Source organism: Nicotiana attenuata, unplaced genomic scaffold (assembly GCF_001879085.1).
Source record: "Nicotiana attenuata strain UT unplaced genomic scaffold, NIATTr2, whole genome shotgun sequence".
Classification (NCBI taxonomy): domain Eukaryota; kingdom Viridiplantae; phylum Streptophyta; class Magnoliopsida; order Solanales; family Solanaceae; genus Nicotiana; species Nicotiana attenuata.
In genome coordinates this window covers 17,466-29,726 of record NW_017672274.1, presented here as the reverse complement: position 1 = coordinate 29,726, position 12,261 = coordinate 17,466, and the positions used below count along the sequence as shown (strand labels likewise).

The 12,261-nt window shown below is 38.3% G+C and overlaps 2 protein-coding genes across 3 annotated transcripts in view; both read right to left on the bottom strand.

The window, feature by feature from the left end:
• Nucleotides 1-4,930: 4,930 nt before the first annotated feature.
• LOC109212562 lies at nt 4,931-7,732 on the bottom strand. Of its 2 annotated transcripts, none has more exons than XM_019376211.1 (5): nt 7,647-7,732; nt 7,466-7,510; nt 6,239-6,657; nt 5,337-5,489; nt 4,931-5,100 (listed from the first exon to the last, which is right to left on the bottom strand). In XM_019376211.1, the coding sequence occupies exons 3-5, from the start codon at nt 6,495-6,497 to the stop codon at nt 5,033-5,035; spliced, it is 480 nt and encodes a 159-aa protein (XP_019231756.1). In that variant the 5' UTR covers nt 6,498-6,657; nt 7,466-7,510; nt 7,647-7,732; the 3' UTR covers nt 4,931-5,032. The 2 variants fall into 2 exon arrangements, with proteins under 2 accessions (XP_019231756.1, XP_019231757.1); XM_019376212.1 differs by having other exon boundaries at nt 5,337-5,483.
• A 1,023-nt stretch (nt 7,733-8,755) lies between these two features.
• LOC109212564 (scarecrow-like protein 13) overlaps nt 8,756-12,261 on the bottom strand; it is a gene marked incomplete in the record, with an annotated part of 4,996 nt that continues 1,490 nt past the window's right edge. Inside the window, 2 exon segments of the mRNA XM_019376216.1 lie at nt 8,756-10,951; nt 11,432-11,762. Coding sequence (XP_019231761.1) covers nt 9,085-10,716 — 1,632 coding nt within the window.

Below are 12,261 nucleotides of genomic sequence, written 5' to 3'. Positions count from 1 at the left end.
TAGGTATATCCCAATCCTAATCGCAAATCCATTCACGATACTCGAGTTCAAGATCTTGCTCTACTCAATCTACAATCTAGAATTCTCTCTCCGAGTTCAATCCTAGATTGGTAGATAATATTGAATTGGTGATCAAGCAATCAAATAATTAAGCGCAAGATTGAATAAATAAACCAATATGATAAATAATAAGAACAATTCAAGCTTCGAACTACAATGTTCATGTAGCACCCAAAACTCTAGAACTAATAAATTATGAGGGTAAAGGAAGAAAAGAGAAGAAAAACTAGTTAAAAGCCTACGAAAATATGGGAATCAGGCGAACTTCCAGTTTTATGGCCCTTAAAAGCCAAAAAAATAAGAAAAAGTCATAGTGAGGCGATGATTAATATTTCTTAGGTCGTTTTCGATGGGCCGGCAAAATTTTAGGCAATTCGAGTCCGGTCACCAGGACCCATGCAAATTGCGTGGGTTATAGCAAACGAAAAATGTGAGAATGAGGCGAAATTCTAGTTTTATATCCCGAAAATGCAAAAAATAAAATGAGGAATTGTCATGGCGAGGTGATTACTATTGTTCCTTAGGTCGTTTTTGATGCGTGAAATTTTTTTTAGGCGATCCAAGTCCGGTGACCCGGGCCCATGTAGGTGGTGTGGGCTACAACACACGATATTAGGGAATCAGACCAGTTTTATGATCCTAAACGCCAAAAACGAGGAACAGTCATGGCAAGGCAATGACTAATGTTCCTTAGGTCATTTTCGATGGACTGGAACAATTTTTAGGCGATTCAGTTCTGGACAGCCGGGCCATGCAAATGGCGTGGGCTATAACACATAAAAATATGGGTTTCGGGCAGAATTCCAGTTTTATGACCATAAAGCGCCTAAAAACGAGGAACGATCCTAGCGAGGTGATAACTAATGTTCCTTATGTCATTTTTGATGGGTCGGAATTATTTTTAGGCGATTCGGGTCTGGCCGCCTGGATGCATGCAGATGCCAAGGGCTATAGCAAATAAAAATTTGGAAATTGGGTGAAATTCTAATTTTATGGCGCTAAAATGCTAAAAAAATAAGGAACGGTCATGGAGAGGCGATGACTAATTTTCCTTAGGTTGTTTCTGATGGACCGGTAAAATTTTAGGCGATTCGGATCCGGTCCTCGGACCCATATAGGTGGCTAGGGATATAACACACGAAAATTCTGGGAATTGAAGAAAATTCCAGTTTTATGGCCCTAAAACGCTAAAAATGAGGAACAGTCATGGTGAGGCGATGACTAATATTCTTTAGGTTATTTTTTATGGGCCGACAAAATTTTAGGCGATTCGGGTCCTGTCCTTCAGATCCATGTAGATGGCGTGTGTTATAGCAAACGAAAATTTGAGAATCGAGCGTAATTCCAGTTTTATGGCCCTAAAATACCAAAAAGAAAAGGAGGAACGATTATGAAGAGGCGATTACTACTGTTTCTTAGGTTGTTTTTGATGGGCCGAAATTTTTTTAGGCGGTCCGGGCCAGTGGCCCAGGCCATGCAGGTGGTGTGGGCTATATAGCACATGAAAGTTTGGTTATTGGGCAAAGTTCCAGTTTTACGGTCCTAAAACGCAAAAAACAAAAAAGACGAAAGATCATGGCGAGGCGATGAATAATGTTCCCTAGGTCTTTTTGATGGGTCGACAAAATTTTAGGTAATTCGGGTCCGATCGTCCGGACCTATGCAGATAGCGTGGGCTATAGTGCATGAAAATATAAAAATTGGGCAAAGTTCGATTCATATGGCCCTAAAACGCCAACAAACTAGGAATGAATATGGCGAGGCGATGACTAATGTTCTTTAGATCGTTTTTTTTAAATTAACCGTTGGATAATGGTGAAAAAAATAGTTAATTTAAAAATAAAATAAAGACTAAGGGTACCGGTGCGGTACCTTAAAGGGTACCAACTCGATCGGCTCTAAGGTTATTTTTTCGGTTCACTACCCCTCCCCTTCCCCCTCGCCCCAATCCTTTACCCTACCCCCTCCCTAACCGGATCGGGACGGACAAATACCGGTATTGGTACGAACCGCGCCGGTTTCAGATACTCTGCCCTCCTAGACCGCCTGAGTTTCGGGGTCATGCAATACGAGTTTATAATTATGTGTACTTTTTGTATGTATTGGTATATGCTGATTTTATTAAAAAAAATTTACGGAATCTGATTGGCCTAAGTTTTTATAAGTCCGTAGGAAACGATCTTCTGACCAATACTCACTACTTCGCAATTACTCTTGGGTTCCTTTTATGGCATTTCAGATTCATGTAATACGAATTTATGATTATATCCACCTTTTCGTTTGTTAATGTAGAATTTTTTTACGGACTTCGATTGGCCTGAAATTTCGTAGGTTCATAGAAAGCAGCCTAGTAACCAATATTCATCGCTTCGCTATGACTTTCAAGTTCATTTTATGGCATTCTGGGTTCATGCAACACGAATTTTTGATTATATCCACTTTTTCATGTGTTAATATACATGCTGATTATATTGAATTTTTTTGACGGACTGCGATCCGCCTGAAATTTCGTATGTTTATACAAAACAACTAATGACCAATACTCATCGCTTTGCCATGACTTTCGGGTTCATTTTATTGTGTTTCAGGATCATGAAACATAAATTTATGATTATATCCACTTTTTTGTGTACATGCTCATTTTGTAAAAAAAATTGACGGGCTCCAATTGGCCTGAAATTTTGTAAGTCCACAAGAAATAGCCTAATGACCAATATTTATTGCTTCGCTATGATTTTCAGGCTTATTTTATTCCATTTTGTGGTTATACAACACGAATTTGTGATTATATCCATTTTTTCGTATCTACTAGCACATGATGATTTGTACTAATAGAACTTGTAGGACTTTTAAAAGCCGATACATGAACTTACACTTTTCCCGTTTGAACACTCCAACTTGATGAAATAAATACTAATAAACACATTTGACCGTTGACTATGCCTACGTGGAAGCGGCGCAGCTGACATGGCTATATTGTGTGCATATCACGCTACAAAGGCGCGTGGATAGTTATTATTTTTATTAAAAATTAAAAACAAAAAGAAAAAAGAGAGCTTTCCATTTCCCTTCTAGTTTCCCCCGTCTTCCCTACCAAACTCCCACCTCCCATTCCCCCCTCCCCTTCTATTCTACCATAGCTACTTCTAGCAAAACATAGAACACAACCCAAACAAAGGAAAAAGCTCAGAACCTTAGCACACCCCCAACGCACTCGCATAACTCCTTCCAAGATATCAACGCCAAATTCCAATAATCATGGGAAGTAAAATCGGAGCTTATGTTTACAGTCTCCATTATCGGAGCGGCAATGGGACACACTTGCCACTGAGCCCAAAAGACGATGACTTCTTCGGGAAGAAAGTGTTCTTAATTCAATTGACGAGGAAGGTGGAGTTTACCAGCCTAACGTTATGGAAACTATGGCTGCTTATGAAGCCATGCTCAACCTTATTCAGCAGCAAATTGGTGGACAACCCTTTAGTATTGTGAGTGGGGCTGCTGATGAGATATTGGCCGTGTTAAAAGATGGCGACTTTAAGAACCTTGAAAATAAATTGGAAATTGAAAAGCTTTTTAAACCCTATTTCGGACCAGGTGTTTGATAAGTTTGTGTCGATTGAGCGACTTATCACCGGCTACCAATTAGATGGTTGTGATGATGGCGATGAAGCTCTTGATTATGATGTTGGTGTAGCAGTTGGGTTTGATGAGAATGAAGACGGAGAAGAAGATGAAGAGAGTTAGCTTGACGATGAAGAGGATGATGATGTTGTGCTGGGAGCCGATGGTTCTGACGCTTTGAAGATGGGCAGTGGCATTGAGGAAGATGATATGTAGGAGGCGGGTGAAGAATAAAAGAAGGGAAAGAGAAGAAAAAATAGAAATTATATAAATTAATTTTGGAAAAGGACAGGGGCCCACAAATTGGGACCTTGAAGATACATGTGTCAACAAAATATGAATGAATGGATGATTTGGCTATATAAAATATTAAATTAAATCCATGTCAGCAGCAATTGAACAACACGCACCATTACAACTGTTTATTAGTAGCCATTTTTCCAAGTAAAGGTGTTCAAATGGGAAACTCAGGAGTTCATATATCGGCTTTACAAACCGATGCAAGTTTAAGTGGCCAGAAAGCCATTTCGCCTTATTAGTATTGGAGTGAACTTGTACATGTGAATTCCATCATAAAGCGAGAAACTCCATGTAGGTAAAACTCCAATACATATGTTTGGATTCTTACGATTAAAAATCCAGAATATTATGTTGATCAATTAAATTAATCAAGTTAAGTGTTTACGTTATCTGACACAACATTTAGAAGGCTGGAAATATGTTGTGTTTTAATAGAGATACCTGTGATTGTAGTGAGATTTTAGTTAATTTGACGTAGAGATGACCATATTGCTTAAGCACTAGCAATTTTGGAAGCTTTAGACGGAACATTCGAAAATAGTGGTGGCAAGATGGGTTAGAAGAAAACCGTTAACCATCCATATTATCTATTAAAAAATGAGTTGGATAATGAACTTTTAAAAACGGGTCAAATATAGATTAGAATCATATGGATAACTAATAGGTTTAACTTTTATATTTGTAAAACCTCAAATTGAGGTTTCTCAAATTTGGGAGACTAGGAATTCTCCCAAAAGTGATCATATTCAAAAAGCCATAAATAATATGATTACCCATATTATCCGCATGTTAACCCGTTTTTTATCCATATTAAATATGGGTTGGGTCAGATAATTTATCTATTTTCCATTATCTGCTTTCGACCTGTCCCATATCTGATTCGACCCGCCCGTTTGCCACTCCTACTCGAAAATGGTGGACTAATCCTTAATGTTATTATAATCAACAACAATGCAGCTAAAATGGGAACCAAGTTTGAGCTTTTAACCTTTGAATAGGTACTTCAGTTCTAGCAAAATCAATATTACAGAAATGAGAAAAACATTCTTCAATTTGCATTAAGCGCTCGTGCCAGACGCTTAACATCAATTAACCTTATACCTCGTCGCAATGTACCTGAAATATCAATTAAACTTGAGCAACATAGAACGACAAGAAAAAAGACATGAAAAGTATGTATTGAAATATCTACAAAACCCTTCGGGGTTGCCCAGTTGGTTTGGAGGGTGGTTATCTATACGGATTACCTGGGATCGAATCCCCCCTCAGCTCACTACAGAGTGCTCACCCCCTACAGGCCGTGACAGAGGGCTGCGGGTTCCCCTCTGAAAAAAAATAAAAACAAGACTTACTCTCTGTAGTAATATTGTCATTTGACGTTAAATTGGTCCCAATTTCTTGATTGTCTCTTGAAAGAGAATTCAATAATCGAACAAGATGTCTTATTTGATATAAAGGCAGAATATTTGGACTTCTCTGCACTTTATTCATCCTTTCTTCTGCTCCTATTCAATCACAGAACAAACTTCAATCTTTTATGTAAAGTTAATATAATAGTGTTGCCATCCTGGACAACCTTAATGTCTAACAATATCATTGGCCTCAATAACTAAGCAAAAATGGCACCAAATAGGTAGCCTAGCAGTCAATGAAACGGGTGAAAACTACGGAAAATAAAGATTGAAATTTAAACAGAGAAAAAAAAGGGTTACATGGTTTCTAAATGTTACTATGTGATTTTTTTCTTCTCTACCTGAGCCTTGGTAGACAGATTCACCAGTACGGTGGGAGGTAAGAGGCATCGAGGATTTGGAGGTCGGGAGTGCACTTTTAGATTCAACCAAAATCAGCTTATATACAGGATGCTCACTACTAATATATCACTATTTTCTAAAGACATATACATGTATACATGAAATTTTTGCCAAACTTTACAGGTGTCAGTGACCCCTCTCAGCAAAGGCGGAGCTAGCCTGTAAGGTGTGGGTTCGGCCGAACCCGGTCACTTTTTCTTAAACATTGTATTTGTACTAGAAAATTCATTAAATATGTAAATATTTAATTACGAACTCAGTAACTAAGACGAGTAATAGGTTTTGTGGCAAATTCAGAACCCATAAACTTCAAATCTTGGTTCCGCCTCTGCCTCTCATTATAACCGTGAAATAGCCGAGGTGCACACAAGCTAGCCTAGATACCACTGTTATTAAAAAAAACAACTAATCAAATCATACTTATACTATACATAACATACCTTGGTGCAATGTATAGCTTGATCTAGCTGATTCTTCTTGTGATTTATTTGATTCAGGATGAAATGTAGTCTCAGATAATTGAACTCCAAGTCCTGAAACAGGAACAATTGCTTGATTTTCTTCTTCATTTGAATTTCCACCACTAGTACTCTCATAATTTTGATAACTTGAAAATGAATTATTCAACACTCGTTGTCTTCTCAATTGATAGTTTCTTCTACGTCTAGCTAAATGTTTTTCCCTCTCCTCAAGACTCATTGTTTGCCTTCTCAATCTATCGCGAATTCGACGACGCTCTCGTTCTTTTTCTTTTTGTAAATTGCGCCAATTCTTTACAACATGCCATTCTTAGTTTCAGATAACTCTTCAGTAGCCATTGAACCATGTATTGTTGAAGTTTGTACCAGTTTTGATTGCACTGCAATAAAAAAATTCATGCTTCAATCAGTACAAAGAGACAGCAATCTGAATACAGTATAGCCTGAATAAAATGAATCTGAATAGAGTATAGCCTTTGGCAAAGTGATCAAATGCAGTATGTGATGTGTAGGGTTAGGCGCACGTCATGAGTTCATACTTTGCCGCAAATAAAATGAATTTTAATAAAGTATAGCCTTTGGCAAAGTGATAAAATTCAGTATGTGATGTGTAGGGTTAGGCGCATGTCATGAGTTCAAACTTTGCGCAGATAAAAAACAGTATTTACATCAGGGACCAGTGTTATGAAAGGCGAAAAGCGCAAAAAAGCTCTAAGGTCTGGTGTGGCTTTAAATGCAAATAAAGTGTGGGTTTTAATGAAGAAAGACGCAAATAGAGAAAAACTACAAATATACATGTGTAGTCTAAGACTGATATCTATAAGCATGAATACCAAATATATGGCAAAAAAATTGAAGAAAATTTACAATAAAGTGAAATATCAATTGTTTAGTGTCGCCTCTTCAGGATTACGCTTGTTGGCAAAGAAAAGTATATCGTAGAGCCTTGATAAGGCGAAGTGCTCCACATATTTTGAGACAAAGTGCACCTCGACTCAATCACTCTTTTTGTCTAGTCGGTGAAACCGATAAACCACAAAATTTGACACATGACTAATTTATTAAGAGGATTAAGTGAAAGATGAATGTCCTGGTAAAAGAGAAAAATAAATCCTACATACATATGATGCAAATGCCAATACTCAACACCGGATGGAAAACCAAAAAAAAAAAAAAAAAAAGAGTTACCTTAACTCTATATCCCACGTCCTTAATCATCCATAACACACAAATCTGCATCCATAGATAAACACAGAAAAAAAAGACTTTAATTTCTGAATAATCACGAAAAATCCAGGGGTCCAATTCTTTATTTGAAAAAGCTCACAATAAATAAATAAAAATTAATTCTTGATAGGGACTGAAAGACCTATCTGTGTTAATGGTGACTGAAGAGAGGGATTTGTAATTTCAGATTTAAGAATAGATAGAAAAGAAAGCTGAGCTGTTTTTTTTTTTTCCTTAATAGAAAAAAAATACAAACAAAATCTTTTAAACGCCATTTTTGGTTATTAGTTAAAGGTTTATATACTTAACAAATTAGAATTTGCCACCTTTACACAAAGGGAACAAAAAGATCTGTTTTAATGCGAAATTTGGGGATGTAGATCCATTTGGCTTGCTTTTTACATTTGTAACTGACTATTAATCAATTACTCAGTCCTCATCCGAATTTTGTATTTAGTAAAATCTACTATACATATATTGCTAATATTGCCTCCCAAATTTTTCCTTCTTTTTCTTTTTTCTCAAAATTTATCTTTTCCTATCCTTTTTGCGCTATTTTCTTGGGGAGAAAGTAGATATTATTTGTGAAATATAAGTGGGAATGTCTACTCCAATTTGTACCCTTAAATTTTGTTGTGTGACTCTAATATCGTGTAATAAAATGACAATTAGAAACAACGCAAGACATGAAATGTATTTATGTTTTTTTTGATAATGGTGGTGTCTAGAAGGGGAGCCTTGGCGTAACTGGCAAAATTGTGACCACGGGTTCGAGCCGTGAAAACAGCCTCTTGCAGAAATGCAGGATAAGGCCGCGTACGATAGACCCTTGTGGTCCGGCCCTTCCCCGAACCCCGCGCATAGCGGCCGAACCCCGCGCATAGCGGGAGCTTAGTGCACTGAGCTGTCCTGATAATGGTGGTGTCCAAAGGAATTTGCGCGCACCTCAACAGCCTATGCGCCGAGTAATTCTATCCACCACGGGAACATATGGAAAGAAATCGCCTAGCGTTTCATGTCTCTGCTCAAATTTAAACCAAATAAGATACTTATGTTGTGCCTCATATGTGACCAGTTGAGCTGTGCAAAAGGTGTTGCACTTCAGCACCTGTTTTCTTGTTCGTTAACGTTATTTTTCGTGTAGAGCAAAAATGCATTTACAGCCCAACGTGGCACTCAATCTACACCATTTAAACTGCTAAAAGAAATGTACAACTAAAGAAAAGCATGCAAACATAAAGGGAAACAAAAAAAAAAAAACAAGAAACCTTGTACTTAGAGGCTGAAACTGGATTTCATGTATACAAACATTAGCAGATAGAGCTCAAGATCTAGTTGAGAAAAACCAATAAACTTGGAGAAAAATGACAATAACCAGATGTTGAGACATGGAATCTATTTCAGACTCGCGATATTCCTCCCTGTGCTGGCATGTAAAAACCTAAGATTTCATACTCCGAGCTCTGTATATGAAACGAAAAGGGTTAAAAATACACTCTTCTTGTCTTCAACAAAAGATAAAACGTCGAGATCATATGGTGAAAATTTACAGATGTTTGACAATAGTAGGCAACAAGTTGTCATCTCCAGGCAGAAGAAGTTGCTAAAGCTCTATTTTTCCATCCAAGATAGAGTGCCCCTTCGCTTTCTGCAAACCTGTAATTTGGGCTGTACTCCTTCAATATATCGTTGATGGTCTCGCCCACTGATGGACTCAATGGACATGGAGTAAATCCGGCCATCATAAGTCTCAACCTCCACTTTCCAAAAAGTTCGTGCCTTTCCACTCTGTCGGCCCCCTCACATGCTATTATGTTGACAATGTCCCGTGCCACACAATGCTCCTCTGCACTGATACGCTGCTTGTCATCCCTAGGGCGAGCTGCATCAATTGATTCGAACATTGCTGTATAGTAATCAAGAGTTTCACGGAACCTTGGAAGGAAAGGGGCGGTGTTGGTGTTTGATTCTTGTTCAACCAAGGTCACAATTTTGGGGGACAAACTCTTAACTAGTCTTAATAGGCGGTCCCGATGGTTGATTGTGCTTACGCTCTCGTCCGGCATGTGGTGCAGCATGTAAGGGAAGTTTACTGCCAGCGCTTCTCCATGCCTAACACGAAGGTTCTCTAGTTGGACCTCACAGCCTGATAGTGCAGCACCGTGGAATTCAAAAGGTACTCCACATGACTTGGCAACTTCTGCTAGCCTTTCGCCTACAAGCTGAAGTCCTCCACCTCGTGCATGAGCTGATTGGGAATCATCAACACCTGTGATGCGGACAAATGGGGGTCCACCGGGCCGACGAGCAAGATCGTGGAGGAGGAACATCCACTGACTTCCCTGTGCAATCTGAAAATCAATTATATGGATTCTGTTCTCATTCGTCATGGCTTCCCTGATGACGACATTTGCAGACATATAAGCAAATTTGTAGTATGGGCACATGTTATAAATGACTTGCATATAAGACAATAATTCCGAGCTAGTCGGTTCTTTGCACTTCAATTTTTTGTATATGATGCTTCCTGACGATAGTAGTCGTGCTCTAAGCCCTTCCAACACGTATGCACTCAATCGTTCCATAGGTTCCCCAGAGACTGACACCCTTTGCTCTAAAATATTCATAAGAATTTCAGCAGTCGAGATATCAGCATCTGACACTGCTTCAGCACAGGCATCGAGCAACTCTTTCAAGTTCAAGCTGGGGGCTATGTCCAACACTCGGTTCCACCTTGTCAAGGAAGAAGGTTTCGAAACCACATCATTGAAGGAGCAACTGCAGCTGTCGTCAGTATCAGATTCAGGCCCCAGTAATTTATTCTCCAGCTCCCGAAGCACATGTTTCAGGTCACCATCATCAACTCCTGAACACCCACTGAAAGGTGAACCACAAGGGTTGTTATCAGAGGAGTGATGCAGATCAGACATGTATGACTGTGAACATTGCGGAGAGAAGGGACTCCTGTTGGAAGAGACGCTTAAGGCAGGAGGTGAATCGTATACAACATAGTCAGTAGCCGGCAATGAGTCCAGAGTGAAGAAATGTTCATTCTGTGTCTGAAAAGCAAACTGCGTCACTGAGCTAGTATTATTGCAATTGTTGTTCTTGAAAACATGGTAAGGGGCGTAATATTGCTCAACTTGCTGCATTGGCTGATTGTATAATCCATGGACGCCGCCAGACATTTGAGGTCGTTGGGATGCTTGCATCTGGAATATCAAAATGACTAAGAAGATGAAGAGTGATTTCAAACAACCGTTTCAGAGGAAAGCTATCTTAGTGAAGGAGGTACATTCAGATCAGCAAATCTCTCTCAACTATAAGTAGTCACAACTCAAAGAGCAGCACTTCTGTCAGCGGCAAACGACAATGTTAAATCTGAAGAACTAGAGAAAGATTTGCTACTCCGTGATGTGTCAGCAAAACCTATATAACTAACAGAACCTGCCAAGAATGGGAAGCATGATCAGTCAAAGCACATACTAATTAATAATAATGCTCTTAAGCTAAGAGAACAATTAGAAAGGAATATGCCGAGAAAGTATAAATGAATGCACATCTACTTATGAAAAAGCAAAAAAGAGCAAAAGCAAAATACGAAGACGCTCATGAAAATGGGCAAGACACAAACTATTATCATCCATCTCGGAAATCATTCTCCGGATAATAACATCCAAGGGTTTCTAAACTTGATACTTAGTTTCTACATCCCGGAATTGCAGAGGATTCATCTCTAATAACATTCCTTTCTCTTCACCAAGACATAATTTCCATATATAGCAATAAACTACATTAGTTAAGAAAAAAGTTAACAATCCTGGAATCGCAGAGGATTCATCTCTAATAACATTCCTTTCTCTTCACCAAGAAATAATTTCCATATATAGCAGTAAACTACATTAGTTAAGAAAAAAGTTAACCAACCCAATCTCTACGAAAAAAAGGAAAAGCAAGTACATCCTTAACGGCCTCTATTCCTGACGTGAATGGCCACTTTCTTTGAACTAATTCATAGGCCTTCTTAGAATTAGAACCCGTTGAGGGGGGCCTCGGCCAGGGAACGGGAGAGTGGCCGAGTGGTCAAAAGCGGCAGACTATAAATCTGTTGAAGTTTTTCTACGTAGGTTCAAATCCTCCCTCTCCCACTTGTTTGTTGTAGATTTCAGAGAAGAGAAAAGCTGCATTCGTCAGCTTAGGAAGGCCAACCAAGAGATACTCTTTCTTTTTCCTCATTTCTCTTGAACTATGAAAGTTCAATTCATTTGACAGCCGCACAAAGAAACTAGACATATTAGGCAGAAAAAAGAGAACACTAAAAAGAGGCCCTACAACAGAGAAGTTAGGTTTGCAGGTTGTAATTAAGGGAAGAAAAAAGTGAAAACTAAATATAACTAACTCACATCTAGAAAAAAAAATAGAAAAATAGCAAATGAACTAGGAGTTATACTCAGTCTTTAACTTTCAAATGAGTAATAAAAATATTAATTGCAGTAACAAGTTTACCATAGAGTCAGAAGCATATCAAGAAAAAGCAAATACCTCTCAATTACAATGAATTAATCAGCCTTTATTAGCTTATTTAGAGAAGAGGTAATAGTAAAAGAAAACCCCTTTTTTGTGTACAAATCAAATGCCAAACATCAAATTTCCCTTTTTATTCACTGGATACTTCAACTCAAGAGATAAATCATGAAATCCATGATAAAACTGTAATCATGGAAAGCTAGCTTGAACATTAGAACAAATTAATTCTG

Excerpts from the sequence above, each read along its gene's own strand:
- LOC109212562 (XM_019376211.1), bottom strand. The coding sequence starts at position 6,497 with ATGAGTCTTGAGGAGAGGGAAAAACATTTAGCTAGACGTAGAAGAAAC. Across the intron at positions 5,490-6,238 it reads AAGCTATACATTGCACCAAG|GAGCAGAAGAAAGGATGAAT; the intron begins GTATGTTATGTA and ends GTGATTGAATAG. Across the intron at positions 5,101-5,336 it reads TGACAATATTACTACAGAGA|GTACATTGCGACGAGGTATA; the intron begins GTAAGTCTTGTT and ends TTGATATTTCAG.